The 18196-nt window shown below is 44.3% G+C and overlaps 1 protein-coding gene across 1 annotated transcript in view; it reads right to left on the bottom strand.

Annotated features, from left to right (window-relative positions):
- LOC138952504 (zinc finger protein 541-like) overlaps positions 1-18196 on the bottom strand; it is a 42672-nt gene that overhangs the window by 16362 nt on the left and 8114 nt on the right. The window contains exons 3-15 of the mRNA XM_070324191.1: positions 16786-17062; positions 15793-16339; positions 14964-15260; positions 14321-14514; positions 9170-9275; positions 8468-8863; positions 5919-6188; positions 3539-5063; positions 2998-3082; positions 2705-2754; positions 2076-2162; positions 1520-1699; positions 960-1048 (exon numbers count right to left, since the gene is read on the bottom strand). Coding sequence (XP_070180292.1) covers positions 960-1048; positions 1520-1699; positions 2076-2162; positions 2705-2754; positions 2998-3082; positions 3539-5063; positions 5919-6188; positions 8468-8863; positions 9170-9275; positions 14321-14514; positions 14964-15260; positions 15793-16339; positions 16786-17062 — 4103 coding nt within the window. The remainder of the gene's footprint in view (positions 1-959; positions 1049-1519; positions 1700-2075; positions 2163-2704; positions 2755-2997; positions 3083-3538; positions 5064-5918; positions 6189-8467; positions 8864-9169; positions 9276-14320; positions 14515-14963; positions 15261-15792; positions 16340-16785; positions 17063-18196) is intronic.

Here is an 18196-nt window from a genome sequence, read left to right as displayed (position 1 = left end):
ATGTCTCACCCAGTCACATTATTCTGACACCGGACCAACCAGTCCTAGCACTAACCCCATAATGCCAGACGCCAGGCGGAGCAGCCACTAGATTGCCAATTTTAAAGTCTTAGGTATGACCCGGCCGGGGTTCGAACCCACGACCTCCCGATCACGGAGCAGACGCCTTACCACTAGGCCAACCGTTCCGGTCTTTTTCCAGATGTTCTCTTCATAGCCTCTGTAACTTTACCTCCATTTTAAAACCTGATTTTTTTCCCATGTTTTTGGAGGTCAAAAAAAAAGGGGGAGGGGTCCACTGTACTGAAATCTTGTGCTGTCAAGTCTGCTCCTGTGACAGCATACTGACGAGAGTCTGTTGCTGAAGACTATTCATGCCTGCTAAATTTCACTAGAGTTTTAAAAGGTCAGAATGAAAACAAGACTCGACAAAATTAATTGGAGCTGCTACGTAATTCAGCATTTGGCAATCATCCAAACTTTGACCTTGACTAACTAACAGCATGTGTGTGAATGTATGACATCATTTAACTTTGACCTTGACTAACTAACAGCACCGTCGCGATATAACCTTGAATGGTTGAAAACGCGTTAAACACCAAATAAAGAAAGAAAGAAAGAAAGTAACAGCATGTGTGTGAATGTATGACATCATTTTTGCACCGACACTGGAACCCCACTTTTAAGACTCAAAAATATGAGAAAATCAGGTCTTAAAAAGGTGGGAGTCTTAAAATGGGGGTAAATTTACAGAGGTTATGAACCGAAAATGTGAGAAAACAGGGTCTTAAAAGGGAGGGAGTCTTAAATTGGGGGGTCTTAAAGGGGAGGTTCCACTGTATCAGACTGTACACTATAAAGATCTCTAACTGGAAACCAAAATGAAAGACTCAGGCATTCAACTGTCATTGATAACATGTAACACAGCATACAGAACAATGTGTTTTGACCATCATTACCTTTCTGGAGACTTGGTAGAAATCCTTGTCAAACTCGTTCAGACCGTCATGGAAGGCCTGGATCTCTGATAAGCTCCACGACTCAGACTCTGCACAAAACAAAACACAATCATAGAGATATCTCAAAACCTCACTACACACAGTCCTTAAGTACTAGTATACAATGACAACAACAGCAATGACAACCTCTTCAATACTGCTCCTCATCTCAATTACAGTGCGTACATCAGAAGTGATTTGTGTCATCAACATTAAAGGGGTCACTCATACTGGAAATGTCCTGTATTTTGCTGGTAAAATTGCACAAAACTCTGGAAATTGAATTGTCAACCGGACTTCTATTTTTCCCTTACAATTATAATGTTAACAATGTTTTTTTCCAATTTGGTTTGACCGATTTGTGTAAGAGAGTGCCTGTTTTTTGTTTGATGGAGGACACCACACATGCACACACACACACACTCTCTCTCTCTCACACCCACACACACACACAACCCCCCCCCCCCCCCACACACACACACAAAGATCAACCTGTTCCACAGGCAAAACTGCACACAGACCTTGGTACTTGTAGGTGAGCAGGCCGTGCCCGGGGGGCAGAACAGGGGGGTCCCCCATCAGCATGAGCATGGCGGTCTGGACGTCCCCCTTGGCCAGGTGCAGCAGGTGCAGGGCGTACTCCACGTTTGACCCGTTCCCCTTCACCGCCGCACAGCACGCAAAGTCCTGGTAGTTTTGCACTGCAACAAGACAGGGATGAAATATTACTACAACTCCAAGCAGCAGCAAAAACCCAACAACCTAAAACAGCATTCTGGTACTTTGAGTACTGCAATGAGGCAGGGAAAAATTTTTACAATTCCAAGAAGTAGCAGAAAAAATCTACTCACATTTTATTTCTCTGTGCATGCATGCTCTGTTCTTTTACCCAGAGAATATTCCCCCACACCTAATATTAATTCTGTCTGTTTTCACTCAAATATTCAAAGATCTTTCTATTCTCAAAATGCAGAAACATTATGCAGTGGATTTTGTTCAGATTTTAGTCCAAACTCTTCCAATTTTACGAAATTCTAAATCCTTACCAGGTCACAGCAAATAAGATTGTGTGCTTACCATCTTCATCCGTGTTGACCCCCATGACACTGAGGTCCCACATGAGGTCTGCCTTGCTGATGTCTAGCTGAGCGTCTTTACGGTTTGCTGAAAAACACAACCCTTCAATGACAGACCACACAAGTAATACAGTTGAACCCCCCTTTTACGACCTCCAAAAATCTAAGAAAATCAGGTCTTAAAAAGGAGGGAGTCTTAAATTGAAGGGTCTTAAAAGGGAGGTTCCACTGTAGACGCAAAAACATTGCAAGCATAAAACTAAAGGAGGCTTGGGAAGACGGAAGGGGATGCCACAATTTTAGTTTACAGACAACTACGCGCGCTTTGCATCTGCCTCAAATTATATTTCACTCAGTTCTAGTTTCAGTGAAATTGAAAATCTTTGCCAGAGAAGTGCGGATCTAGTCAGACTCACGATTTTGCCAATGGTTACATGATAATTTTGAATAAGTTATGTGCAAGATGACACCATACCTAATCTCAAGGAGTTTCTAATTAAAGGCGGAACTCTAAAGCTGCGTGAATAAGTCTTCTAACATGACTTAAAAACTCACAGTTTTCACAATGCCCATTAGCAGCCTTGTGTTTCAGTAGTCCAGGTTGAAAAGCCAAAAAAAACAACAACTTACGATTTAGTGGAGGGAGATCTGCCTGGTACGGTGACCCGATGTTGACATGTCTGAAAAAAAAGAACAAAAAGACATCAGAAGTACGAAGTATTCATGATTGTATTTGCCCTTATTACCTCTAACTTTTAAGTTTTAAGTACAACAGTAACATTTTCACTCACTTTACGTCAATACACAAACCAGAGGATACATTCTTTACTCACTTCCTCCAACAAATTATAAATTAGATCTACATGAACAGCCGCCGTTTAACTGTCTCTCATATGAAAAGTGGATGAATGAGGAATACTCACGGTTTGATGTCTGTCTCGGGGGGAGGTGACTCCTCATCTCCCTCCTTAGCACTGGAGTCCATCAGCGCATCCCCACCCATGCTACCTGTACAGGTATCACACACCATTGTCATCAATCTTTGCAAATACAATGTCAGCTTTAAATTCACACACAAACACAAACAAATACACACATACATTTCTGATCTCTGGTCCTTTGAAATAGCACAGCAACATGAAATATAACTGTAAATAGAAGATGTTCGGAAATAACTCTGCCACAGCGCTTGAAAATCCAGACACAAGTTATTTCTGGAAAACATCTATTATACACAAATCCTTGGTTAAAGTCAACATGACTACTTTTGTCTCCCTCTCTTTTCGTAACACTGTCAGCTGTCCCTTTTTCAACAAAATATTTAGAAACACCTTTTATCTGTAACACATATAACTCGCATATATATATATACTACCTGAAAAGCACAAACATACAAATTTAACTCCAACACAAATCTCTCTCTCTCCACACACACACTACTGCGAGAAAGAAGGAAAAGCTCACCTCTACGACTGAGAGAGAGACGAGCAGACACGGGGGCAGACTGCGGGGTGAGAGGCCGGGCGCCCTGCATGCTCCAGAAGAGACCGGAACCGCTGCGGATGGGGCTGAGCATGGGAGGGGGTGTGTAGGGAGGAGGGGTGTGGCCCCTCCCCTTGCCCTCCCCACCGTCCCACACCCGGGGGGAGCGCAGGCGACTCTGGAAACTGCTGAGGGCTGGGGGGATGAAGAGGGGGGAGGGTCGATGTTTGCGCTTGATCTTGAAGGGACTGGGGAGGGAGCTGGGGTTGCGGAACACACCAGCGCCGTCGGACTGAGAGAGGTAGTCGTCTCCGTGACTCTTGGAACGCCCGATGTACGTTTCATCCCCGCTGCGCTTGCGATGGCGGTAGATAGACTCTTCCGTGTTGCTACGCTGCCGCATCAGGGAGTGGTCCACACTCTTGGACCTCATCAGTTTGTGCACATCGCCTGATTTGCTGCGCATTCGCACCCTACCCGTGGCGGACGGTGGGTTGGTGGTACCAAGGCCACTCTCGCCCAGTTTTTTTGAAAAATTTCCGGTGAAGGCGGCAGGCCCTTTGTTGAGCAAGGAGGTGATGGTGAGGCTGGAGATGGACTGAGGTCTGCGTGAGTTCTCCATGTCGGCCGACAGGCGTCGCTTGATCTCGGAGTGTGAGGATTTGACCGGGGCTGCCTGGAGAGCCTCGTCCAGCCCGCTGCTGGCAGAGGACAACATGACGTCCTGCTTTATGCTGTAAGGGTGAGTGCTGGTCAGCGAGGCGTTGTCTGACGAGATAGAGTGGAAGGAGTGAAAGTCAGGCAGTTTGTCTTCGTGCTGGACCAGCAGTCCACCACCAGGCATCGCCTCGCCCCCCAGCTGAGAGTTGGACAGCTGCAAGAGGTCCGACCCCACAGCCTCTCCAAAGACCCCCATGTGCCCCATGAGGTGCGACATGGAGGGGTCGTGCAGGTCGAGGGACTCCATGGTGAGGTGTTGGTGTGCGGTGGACACCATGGGCAGAGTGGTCATGCTGGACGTGGCTTGAGACAGGAGTTGGTTAGGAATCTGCTGCAGCGCCGAGGTCAAGGCCGCGGATACGGTGGAGGCCGGCACGCTGACCACCGTGCCCGCACCCAACTGCAGTTGTTGACCGTTAGACAGAACCCCGCCGGGCAGCCCCGGGGTCATGGGGCTGACTGAGTTGAGGATGGACGGCGTCCCAAGCGCTGTGTTGAGACTGACCATGCTGCACTGAGCCAGGGCGCCGTTGACGGGCTGGGTCTGTAACAACAGGTGACCTTGACCCAGCTGCAGACCCGCCAGTGACTGAGCCTGTTGCTGCTGCTGGATGAGCTGCTGTTGCTGAAGCTGTTCCTGCACCAGCTGCTGTAGCTGCGCTGGCTGCAGCGGGGGGAGGCCCAGCTGGCTGTGCTGCTGCTGGATCTGTTCTATCTGCTGCGCCGTCAGCTGGGGAAGCTGGACCGTCCCCTGTTGCTGCTGCTGCTGCCGGTGAAGTTCCTCCACCTGTCACACACACTGCTACGTGTACACTCGTCAGACATACAACTACAGTTATGTAGTAAGATAATTATAGTAACTGTAGTAAAGAGATGTGAGACAGTTTAACTTCAAAGGGCCTATACTGAGATTTAACAAGCTTCTAAAATGTGTATGAAGCATCCATATAAAGCATCCATGTAACCTGTATGCCCCTTTTCTTGCCCTATCCACACATCAGACATGCTTTCTTGCCTTGCCCTGTATTTCTTTTCTATCATAATTCTATGTTTCTTTTCTAAAGTAGCATTTATCATACTCAGAAATTCACATAATGAAGCATTCTGTTGACAACAAACCCAACTTTCAAGTAAGGTTCAAACACATGTTATTCACTAAATGTTTGAAGTAGCCCTCAGTAGCTTCTCAAACTCTGGCATACATAAGCCAAGTAGCCCTCAGTAGCTTCTCAAACTTTGGCATACATAATCCCTTACATTAACAATATTCAACAACAACATTCTGACAGAGGTTAGCTTCATACGATCATCAAGGTTGCTGACACTATTCCAGAGTGTGAAAAATCATTATGCTTCAAGTTTTACAAGGTTGCCGACACTATTCCAGAGTGTGAAAAGTCATTATGCTTCAAGTTTTACAAGGTTGCCGACACTATTCCAGAGTGTGAAAAATCATGATGCTTCAAGTTTTACAAGGTTGCCGACACTATTCCAGAGTGTGAAAAGTCATTATGCTTCAAGTTTTACAAGGTTGCCGACACTATTCCAGAGTGTGAAAAATCATGATGCTTCAAGTTTTACAAACAAAAACAATGACCCGCTGCAAAGCATACTGTATAGAAAACAGTTTCTATATTCAAACCTGTTGAAAGCCTTCCACCAATCGCTGGATCTGCTCCGCCTGCTGTGTGCGTGGCGAGGGGGCTCGCAGGGGAGACAACGCCCGAGTGACGTCCGCCAGCGTCTCGTTGACTTGGGACAGGGTGACGGCCGTGGCCTGGGGCTGGGGGGTGGTGGGGGTGTTGGTTGGGGTGGGGGTCAGGGAGTTGAGCTGCTGTTCGTGGATGTTCTGCTTCAGCTGTTCCTCCAGGGAGCGGATATCCTGCTCCTCCTTCAGCTGGGCGGCCATTTGCTGCACAAATACAACGTTGTTTGTCAGTGACTATTTGCTGCATGAATAACACGTCATTCGTCAGAGACTATTTGCTGCATGAATAACACGTCATTCGTCAGTGACTATTTTCGGCAAGAATAACACGTCATTCGTCAGAGACTATTTGCTGCATGAATAACACGTCATTCGTCAGTGACTATTTTCGGCAAGAATAACACGTCATTCGTCAGAGACTATTTGCTGCATGAATAACACGTCATTCGTCAAAGACTATTTGCTGCATGAATAACACGTCATTCGTCAGAGACTATTTGCTGCATGAATAACACGTCATTCGTCAGTGACTATTTTCGGCAAGAATAACACGTTGTTTGTCAGTGACTATTTGCTGCATGAATAACACGTCATTCGTCAGAGACTATTTGCTGCATGAATAACACGTTATTTGTCAGTGACTTAAAGTTAAAGAGCCAAGATACAGAAAAGAGAAGCTATCAGTCATGCAAGTCTTGGATGATAACTTAATGGAGATACATGTGTGCACTACATTTAACTAATCTTGACAGGTGCTCATCAATCTTTGCTAGGAGTGTAGCAAATCAAAAAGGCGTCAACACTTATTGTGCAAATATACACAAACACAGACTGAAACTGAAAACGTCCCCTGAACATCCAAACTATAAACATCTACCAGATCAAGTCAAAGACTGCTGGAAAGATGATTGAGAACAGAAGCTCCCTGAGCTTTTATATCAACAGTGCCTGTATGCATGTGTCCTTATTGTAGGCCACTTATCAAACACTGACTACGCAACAGGATGACAAGCTGCTAACCTGACAGTACACTTCCTGCTGTGGCAAGATTACACAATGGTCAGGCCTATAGGAGATGCTGGGGTTTTAGTCAGACACTTGTGTACAGAGCTCAGTGCATACTACCTATCTGTGCGATTCAGTTTTCAAATATGTCTTAGACATGCGACACAAGACTTGTCACTACACGGAAGCAAACCAATGACGAGGGCCTTGCGGGCGGGGATGTAGCTCAGTCGGTAGCGCGCTGGATTTGTATCCAGTTGGCCGCTGTCAGCGTGAGTTCGTCCCCACGTTCGGCGAGAGATTTATTTCTCAGAGTCAACTTTGTGTGCAGACTCTCCTCGGTGTCCGAACACCCCCCGTGTGTACACGCAAGCACAAGACCAAGTGCGCACGAAAAAATCCTGTAATCCATGTCAGAGTTCGGTGGGTTATAGAAACACGAAAATACCCAGCATGCTTCCTCCGAAAACGGCGTATGGCTGCCTAAATGGCGGGGTAAAAAACGGTCATACACGTAAAATTCCACTCGTGCAAAAAACACGAGTGTACGTGGGAGTTTCAGCCCATGAACGCAGAAGACGAGGGCCTTGCAAGGGATAGAATTGCGTGATTCCATCACATCTAACACCACCTTCACGTTACTTATACATCACATCTAACACCACCTTCACGTTACTTATACAGTAGTACCTGCCATATCCGGTCACCCATTAGTCATTGCAAAGGTGACCGCAAATATCAGGTGGTCGTTCATTACAGGCCCCCTCCTCCTCCAAAAAAAACCCAAAACACGATCAAGTTTTCATGAAGAAAAAAAAGCGATCATCCACGAGCCGCCGATTCATTGTCTCTGTTAGTTTTGCTTTCGTTTATAAATCTTAATTATTTGCGTGTTTAACTCGATCGTCCTGGCTAAGCTATTGTTTCGTATGTTTCTATGTGTGTTGTTTGGATTATTATATATATGTATTTGAGTGTCAGATAAACAAGTGTTTCAAACTCACATCAGCTGTGATCGATCCGGAAGTGACTGCCGTAAATGTACATGTATGCGCATGTCTGTATTTAAAGTTTGCGCATGCGTAAGTATTCATGTCGTCTGCTCGTGCTGTGCCGTCTGTGCACACAACACACACACACACCACAGGCGCTTGCCCGCGAAAGTGACAAGTGGCCGTTAAGTGGCCGCTCCTGTCGAGTAAGAGGGGCACCTTAGGGCAAAAATCATTGACCGTTGACCGCGTCAGACAGGTTAACGGCCATTAAGAGTCAATTATAGAAGGAAAACTCATTAGTCATGGGAAAGCTGGCCGCTCCGGGCAGGTTCACGCCCACGAAAGGGCCGGAAATGGAAGGGACTACTGTACATCACATCTAACACCACCTTCACGTTACTTATACATCACATCTAACACCACCTTCACGTTACTTATACATCTACATCAAAACCAGCAAACACTGATGACGGACGACCCTACCTGCTGCAGCTCAAGTTGACGCTGCAAGAACTGCTGCTGTTGCTGCAGCACCTCGGCCGACAGCTGGTTGATCCCCACCTGCTGCAAGGTGTGTGGGTCGGTCAGGTACAGCGTCTGGAACCCCGCAGGTAACTCCCCCACAGGGGCTGCCTGCTGGGGGGATGCTAGAGGGGTGGTGGAAGCAGAGACCACCTGGATGGAGGGGGAGGGGGGCTGCGGCTGAGGGGAGGGAGGGGGGAGTGGAGAGTGTTGTGATGGTATAGGTGGGTGTGCAGGCCGGGGTGGGGGAGGTGGGGGGCCCATGTCGGTGGGGGTGGAGGGGGAGGAAGAGGTAGAGGATGAGGAGGAGGAGGTGGTAGATTTCTTGCTGCCTGAACGTTTCCCATCCTCCCTGTCCTGGAGAGTGAAGATAAAATGCAAACTGTTAGCCACGTTCAAGATTAGCTTGTCAAAAGGAGGACGTGGAATTGACACAGATATCTTAAAAAGAACAGCTGATTCTTATGAAAGTCATGAGCAGCATGGCTTCACAGCCAGACATTGAAACTCAGTATGGTGATAAAGTTTTTGTTTTTATGAACAAGTCAAGGACGACAAATACCAAGGGCAACACCCAAAACACTAAGAATAGGATGGACATAATCAGAATCCAAAGAGACCCCAAGGCATGGGTTTTTAATCCGTTCACGCAGGCAAACTTACTTTCTTCAGGTATCCCCCATGAAGACGCATGTGACCGTTGAGTGCAGGGAGGGTTTTAAAGCGACGCTCACACACGGAGCACTGTACAGGTCCTTCTCCTTTGTCACTGAAATGCACATACATTATACGTTTTACATGGAGCCATATACCATGCAAACTTAATTCATGTACATGAAAGCAGTTTGGTAATGTTTCTTGTAAAGACGATAGTACCGTATTTGACGGATTACAAGACGCACCGTTTTATAAGCCGCACCTCCGACTTTTAACAAAAAAATTGGGACGAGCCACGTATTGGCCGCGTCACTATATGTGGTCATTTCTGCGAAAAGGGACCTTGTTGACAAATTTATCGATTTTGAGTTTTGGATTTTATTTGACAGACTGTTATATTTAGAACGTGATGTGAGAATTTCAGACCTTCAAATTTATTTTTCACGGAGTTATGACCCTTTTTTGGAGATACCCCCAAAATGACTTAAAATGGCCAAACTTTTAAAAACAAACTTTTGCCGGGAAATAGTAAGTTCAATCATCTGCCGTTATTACTTGTATGGTTTTAGGTCAAAATAATGTTTCATTCCAGAGTTATTGCCCTTTTTGTAACGTTACCCTAATTTTTACTTTTTCGTCTTCTTCTATCATTCTCTCCTCCCATGCAGAAGAAACAAGTCGCGTAAGGCGAAATTACTACATTTAGTCAAGCTGTGGAACTCACAGAATGAAACTGAACGCACTGCATTTTTTTCACAATCACCGTAGTCCGCCGCTAGTGCAAAAGGCAGTGAAAGTGACGAGCCTGTTCAGCGCGGTAGCGGTTGCGCTGTGCTGCATAGCACACTTTACTGTACCTCTCTTCGTTTTAACTTTCTGAGCGTGTTTTTAATCCAAACATATCATATCTATATGTTTTTGGAATCAGGAACCGACAAGGAATAAGATGAAATTGTTTTTAAAACGATTTCGTAAACTTAATTTTAATCATAATTTTTATATTTTTAATTTTCAGAGCTTGTTTTTAATCCGAATATAACATATTTATATGTTTTTGGAATCAGAACATGATGAAGAATAAAATAAAAGTAATTTTCAATCGTTTTATCAAAATAATATTTTTAATTACAATTTTCAGATTTTTAATGACCAAAGTCATAAATTAATTTTTAAGCCTCCATGCTGAAATGCAATACTGAAGTCCGGCCTTCGTCGAAGATTGCTTGGCCAAAATTTCAATCAATTTGATTGAAAAATGAAGGTGTGACAGTGCCGCATCAACTTTTACAAAAAGCCGGATATGACGTCATAAAAGACATTTATCGAAATAAAAAATAAAAAATCTGGGGATTTTATACCCAGGAACTCTCATGTAAAATTTCATAAAGATCGGTCCAGTAGTTTAGTCTGAATCGCTCTACACACACACACGCACAGACACTCACACACACATACACCACGACCCTCGTCTCGATTCCCCCTCTATGCTAAAACATTTAATCAAAACTTGACTAAATGTAAAAACAATCAGCCATATGATTTTTTTTCTCGAATATTTCTTCTTCTTTCATACTACCTCTCCCCCCGCCATGTTCTATTCTTTCTTCACCCACGCACATACAAACACAAACTATTTGAGGCTGTCTGCTGAAAACAATACACACACACTTGTCGACTTGAAGTTGTGGTACTTCTAAATTTCATAACAAGGATTAATTGTTCAGTTTCCTTGGTAAATACAGCTTCCAGTTGTAGAAAGTAACATATGGTGCTGTGTGTCCTTGCACACGTGGGTCTGTCAGTCTGTCCATCACTTCACTGAATTGAAAATGTCATCCGTGCACTCTGCTATCGAACGTCTCCCTTTACTTTCAACAAACTGAAATTCCAATCAGGGTCGAACTTGATGTGGCCGACGATCAAGACATTTTCAAAATGGATTTGTGCTGTTCATTCACACACAAAACTGCATGCCTAAGTATTGATGCACCATGCCGAAGACTGAAGTTGCTACCCTCCTCTGTACCCCTGCCTCATTCGCAAGGTAGACGATTTGCTTCTCTGAAACAAAGGCAACCACAGAGTTGATCAACATATTATTTACTAACCACTATTTGCACAGCTCAAGTCTGGTTTTGGGTACCTGTCCACTTGCCATTTCTAAGCTGGTATGGTATGGTGACATTATCGAAAATGTGTGTGTGTGTGTGTGTGTGTGTGTGTGTGTGTGTGTGTGTGTGTGTGTGTGTGTGTGTGTGTGTGTGTGTGTGTGTGTGTGTGTCTGTGTGTGTGTGTGTGTCTGTGTGTGTGCTTCTTTGTTGGAGAAAACAGCACATAAACACAAATATAACTGTATTGCTCCCCCCCCTTTTTTTTTTAAGTACTGACAAATTGTAAAGTATTAATATGTCTTTACCTACTGAGCAAAGTCCCAAGGGTAAACCATGCTGATTTCCTTGGAACTGGAACCGGCTGGACATTGCTGTTGCCCCATTCTGTCGAACACCTGCTTTGTGGCCAGGCACTTCTGTCTTTTGTTGTTGCACTGTCCGGTGAATTGCTGGACTTGTTTGCTGTTTCACGCCAGCAAACTGAGAGAAAGAGAGTAACATTGGTTAAATAAAAAAAAGAGGAGTTTAAAAACATACTACACGTACACACATACCACCACCACCACCATCATCATCATCATCATCATCATCATCATCATCATCAAAATCATCATTGTCATTATCATCTCTCTTCCTCTATCTACCCCTCTTTCTCTCTCTCTCTCTCTCTCTCTCTCTCTCTCTCTCTCTCTCTCTCTCTCACACACACACACACACACACACACACACACGCTCACACACACACACACAAACAGAAACCCTCACACAACACACACACACACACACACACACAAGCTGCGCGCGCGCGCACACACACACACAAAACACACACTGCAGTCTATATGGTAACTTACCTGAAATTGTAGCCTGTCATAGATCTAAGTGGAGACAGCAAACGGTAAGAGCAACAGGTTCTCATTTACGATGTCCGGGCATTCAAACGATCAGGAAGAGGAAGACCTTGCTTCGCAATAGGCCTATGCTCTTGGAGAACTCTTTAACCGATTAGTAGTGTGCGTTGTCATCATGAACCTTTACAACACCATCGTGATCAAAGTAGATCTGCTTCGACTTCGGAGTCACAAAATAATGTCCGGGCGAAGTGCAACAAAATTATTTTGAATTAACAGCATTGACCTCGTCAACAAAATCGTTGTCTTATCCCAAAGTGACTTCTGTCAGCAGAACATTCCGTGTTCAACTGAGAAGACTGACTTGCCCTTCCACTATCAGAATTCACAGCTGCAAAGAACAGAATGCCCCAGTCAGTAACCACTGATCTAAATATCAGTAACTTTAGCAAGGGAAGCAACTAAAGATGTAAACGGGGAGTAACTGTTCTTCATCGGGCAACTGCATTTGTCGTCTGCTTTTTCGTACAGTGCTACGGTCGCGTGAAAGTCAGATCTACCTGAACTATGCGTATAATAGTGCTTGTGAATGTGCTTCCAGATGAAAGTTTATATTAAGCTTACTGTCAAACATTAAAAAAAAAAATAGGTAAGTTGTTTTAACTTGACCAAAACTAGCGACGAAAATTTTTTTCTCGAAGCACAACAAAACACTCTGTCGGCATTTTCGGCATCATCGCAGTCAACTTGTCATCGGTTCGATGTGTTTTTCCTGAGCAGGAATGAAAATGAACATTTATAGAAGTTTGTAATGTGGATACCAAGACTAATTTCCATTACTTTCCATGCTGTTCATTATGCTATCGCTGGTGAACAGATTCATTGAACATTTTAGAAATTCAACTTGAAGTGGGCATCAGTCAGCACAGCAAAGTTTGTTTACATTTTGCTCTAACTTTGACCCCGCGTTTCTCCAATCAGAGGCTTAGCTCAACAGGGTCCCTTTTCGCAGAAATGGCCACATATTACCGCCGTCAAAAAAAATATAATCAGATTGTGTCAATAAATCAAATCAACCAGGCAAACGAAAGTACGGTATTTGGCGAAATCGGCTCCAAGAATAAACAAGTGAAACAAAGAAGAAAAGTGAAAAAGTTTCAAGAAAAATATCACACACAGAATTTGTAACCAACACACACATGTAGTCCCACCCGAAATAAGCTTTTTTGGGGATGATTTATGACTTTTGCGCATATTTCGAGCAGACGAAAACACAACATGGTAGCTCTCGCTCCCCCAACTATCGTGAGACACAAAAAAACGACGCGAGATCCTGATACATCCGGTGTTTCTCTGTACGCTATCTTGTCACGACGACTTGTTGACAAACGAAGATTCGCAAAAGAAAGAGAAAAGCGCTGAGTCTTGAGTAGAGAGCTAATAAAGTACCGGTAATCGCTAATCGAGCGAAATGAAAATCTGCGGCGACTTTCATTTGGTGAATGCTATTCAAGTTTAGGTAACGTTTTAGCCGCATCTTTTTATAAGCCGCAATGCGATTTTTTTGGAAAAAAAGTCGCGGCTTGTAGTCCGTCAAATACGGTACTTTGAACCAACAGAGGAAAGTGAACAAATTCTACTGACATACCAGCAGCCACTTTGTTAAGGCTGTTCTTAATTGAAAAAAGGTTGTTAACCAAAAATTCAGTGCCGAAGCTTCGTGCAGCCAGCTGTGAAGTAAACTTAACCCAATTAATTTGTGGCTTTAATACATAACATAATCTATGCTGAACAGAGAATAGGGAAGCACAGATATATCTCACATGGGGCTCTTTCCTATAATCTTTTTTCCCTGAAAAGAGGACACCTCCCCGCAGAGAATACCTGATGCCTCTGTCTATCAACTTGATCAAAATATACCTATAATGAAAGAACAGCTTCAGAGTGGAGACTATCTCAACTATTAGCTATCTCATGGAAGTGACATTACATACTGAAAGAAGAGTGCATATTCTAAGCTTCATTCACTGTGTCAACAAACCTTCCACAGGGCTGATTCTGGAGATTGCACAATGTGGGCTGTTGGCTAATCTAATAATCTCCTCAGAAACATGACTCTCAGTTTTCATCCACAGCTCAAATGTCAGCCGAAAGGATAACTTGATAAGCATGCAATCCCTAGATTTCACACCCACCTGTCTTTGTCTTTCTTCTTGTCGGAGTGCGCGGCGGCCCAGGCCAGACGAGGGTTGTGCAGAGGACTGGTGGGGGTGGCTGCCCCAGGGCTGGGACTGGGGCTCATCTGGGGAACCAGGCCTGGTGACAGCTCACCGCTCAGTGATGTCGGCGACGGTTCACCAGATCCCGGAGTGCCCACAAAGTTGTAGACCTGTGTACAGTGTTTGAAGGCAATAAGATAGATGGAAGGCAAAGTATACAGTTACATACAGACTACATTCTTAGGCCCCTAAAAATAACATGTTTGTTTCCAATGACAAGGCCAAAATCATTTTTCAAATTATTTCTATTGAAGTTTGGTTTTAATTTACACAGGGGCATGTTGCTTCTTATTGGCCAGAAATCGTGCAAGATGTGTTATAGTAACTTTCCTTCTAAAGTCTGCAACATCAAGTTTTGTCTTCTTTTTTTCTTGACCTTATAACAGCACTTGTGAACAGAAAAGTGTGAGCAAGTCTGTGCTCCACAAGCCTAGAGTAAAACTTTCAGCTGAAACTACCCTGAATAAAGACACACATTTTGTTGTTAAAAGTAAAGCTAGATGTGTGCGCAAACACTGGAAACAAGTAGAATTTCAACTTGATCCTATTCCACCCTTACCTGAGCTTTTTCTTGCCATGCAGCATCACTTTGCAGAGAGATCCCACCGTCCATGGAACCAATTTCGTTGGACTGGGGCGACGATTCCTGAGCTTTTAATTTAGCTTCCTTAGGTTTAGCTGCCTTTGCCTTCTTCGTGTTACTGTTAGCACCTTTAACTTCTACGGCCTGAACTGCATTGTGCTGCTGCTGCTGCTGCTGTGCTTGTAAGAGTTGCTGCTGCTGCAGTAGCTGGAGTTGCTGGGCCTGCACCACTGCCAGCAGGTCTGCTGGTCCCTGCTGCAGCTGGAACTGGAGCTGTGGAGCAAAGGGTCATGCCATCAACAATTCTGACTGCATGCACACTTGACCACAATCCTTGATTAAGACTGTCATAGGTTTTTGCAGCATTGGAAACTCCGGTGAAAGCTTCTGCAGTCGAAAGACTTTAAGTACAGCCACAGACTCAAATTTCAGTGAGAAAATTTCCCAAGCTTGCGTGAAAAAAAAGATAAGAAATTAATGCCAAAATGGCTGTTAGACAGTGTATTGGTTCTGCCCCAATTCTAACCTACTGTTCATTATTTAAAAGTATGTATAGATGGATACACATACTTTTTTTTTTTTTAGTTTACCAGTGAAAAACTTCCATGCAACTCACAGCAAATAAAAAAGAACCCAAAGGGCTTCCCAAGAAATGCATGGAAAGACAAATACCACAGACTAAAGCTGCCATATCCCCAGACACACTTCAGACACTACCCAATCCTCCCATACACTTCCCAAACCACAATACACTGCCCAAACCACCATACACTGCCCAATCCAACCAGACATTTCAGACACCCACCTGGAACTGTGCCTGCTGTCCAGGCTCCCCAGTGGCAGCAGCAGCAGTCTGCAGCACATTGTTCTGCTGCAAGGCCGCCTCCTGCAGTTTCTTCAGCCCCAGTTCCCCCAGGTCAGTGTCCAGCTTGACCGACACACTGCCCCCAGTGGTGGCCGCCTTGTTGGACTGCACCTCAAAGTGGAAAAACTGGTTCTGGCTGCTGCCTGAGCCAGGGGAGGGGGTGGGGGAGGCGCTGTAGGGGGGAGAGTTGATGATGCGCTGTGACACCCCACCCTCTAGGGATGAACCAGCTGCTTGTGCCACTTTAGCTGCTGCTGCGAGAGCCGCCGCCTCGGCCGATTTGCCCTTGCCATTTCGCTGAGCGGGGGGAGTGATCCCTGAGGCAGCCATGCTGGCCAGCACGTGGGTCTGAGCAACGTCTGTGGTCAGGTGGTGATGGGCTTCCAGGTGTCGTCGTAAGGAGCGAGCGTCACAGTAACCTTTGTCACAGTTCTCCAGCGGACACCCAAACGGCTTCTTGTCCAGGTGGGTCATCTGGTGGCCATTGCTGCAAACAGAACACACACAATCAGGTATCTTTTTCACAACAGAGAAAAGTGTTTATGAAACTGTTCAGAAAAAAAGGGTTACTTCATCTTTCCATACATTAAGTCATTTCAAACACGAACGCATAATGAATGACCTTTCTTCCTTTCAGCCTCAAACTGCCTCATTGAAAGGAAAACACATGACAACTATAGAGCAATTCCCATAGTCCTTGACAAGAGATCCACCACGTTTGATTCAAACATGTGAAACCTACACAGGTATCAACTTGCTGGTTCAGTGGCTTTAGACAAGAAATGAGTGCAGCAGAACCCTCCTTTTAAGACCTCCAAAAATCTGAGAAAATCGGGTCTTAAAAGGGAGGTTCCACTGTAGCACTAGCAGCATCACACCAACTGCATGATGCAAAAGGATAAAAAATTAAAAAGCTGATGATATGGCACTCACAGATGGTCTTGCCTCTTGAACCCCTTGTTGCAGACAGTACATAGATATTTCCGCTCATCAGAGTGCGTCAGTCGATGCTTAGCCAGAGCGCTGACATTGTTAAACTGTTTCCCACAGATGGGACACTGTACGCTGACTTTGCCTGGCGAGCCCATCCCGCTTTGACTCGAGGGTGGTGGTGTGGTCTGCTGTTGTGGTTGTAGCTGCTGTTGCTGCTGGGTCTTCTTGCTGCCGCTGCTGCTTTTGTTGGAGGGCTTGGCTTCATCAATAGTCACGTCTGAAACGAAACAAGATGTAAGTCATTCACTCATTGTCAATAAGAATAAGAAGCAACCATTTCAGTTCTTCATTGTCAGGGGGTCCTGCAGCAAAAACGATAAGATCTAAAAGGTAGATTTGTCTTAGCTCTGTTATCATCGACTGCAAGCTAACTGTTGCACACCAATGGATGCCCATTACTTGTATCTCCTACTCCTAGTCCTGAGAAAAATAATATGAACAAAAACATCATCTATACGTTACAGTCTGGGTATACTTTGGAAGAAAATATTACTAAATCCATGAAAATAACATACTGTACACGCACTCGGTGTTATTCCCTGACACAGAGGACAATAGGTCAGTTCAACCAGGATCGAAAATAATTATATCTATACATCCAATTGTCCTGGCTACATCAAAATTGTTCTGTCAAAATACCTCCTTCATGTTAAAACTATCAAACCGTCAACCAGCCAGGTTCAGATTCAGAACAATGCCTCAGATCAAAAATGCATGTGTCATTGACTGAAAACATTGACCAAACAATATATGGTGCACTATGATTTTAAATGACACCACTATCATGTTATCAATGCTGATGCTGGCACAGTCATTTCTGTGCAGGGGGAGTCTCTGTGGGTGTAAGCCAACACTATGACTGAAAGTACTGTAAATGTGACCTGCTCCAATGAAAGGATAAAGTCGCTGAGGCTGAACAGAGATAACAGCAATAAACCTGAGCCATAGCCAACATTTTGGATTTTGAGATTTTTGCATTTCTGCACTCTTACCAAATGTGTTATCTATTCTGTAAATATCAATTTCAGATTCGCTTTGCAAATATAATAAAAATGAGGTTTTATTGCACTGCAGACGCGAAACAAGCACCCTTTTAACCCCCAAATTATTTTTTTTTCTTCGCTTTTTGTACTTAAACAAAATTTTATTTTCATTTTTTGTGATGCATATTGAAAAAAAGTTTACATCTAATCATTATCACTTATCAGTCACTTTCAGCTTTAGAAGTTAAACTAAATACCCTGTTGCTAGGGATTTTTTGCAAATTTACTCCTGTTACCTTCACACCTGCTGTTCTCAAAATGGCAGCTTGAGTTTTTGCAAACTTTAAATCGCTATATCTCATCAATGC

This window comes from Littorina saxatilis, linkage group LG17 (assembly GCF_037325665.1).
Source record: "Littorina saxatilis isolate snail1 linkage group LG17, US_GU_Lsax_2.0, whole genome shotgun sequence".
Lineage (NCBI taxonomy): Eukaryota > Metazoa > Mollusca > Gastropoda > Littorinimorpha > Littorinidae > Littorina > Littorina saxatilis.
Note: the sequence above shows the minus strand (reverse complement) of the source record. Positions and strands in the feature narration are given on the sequence as shown.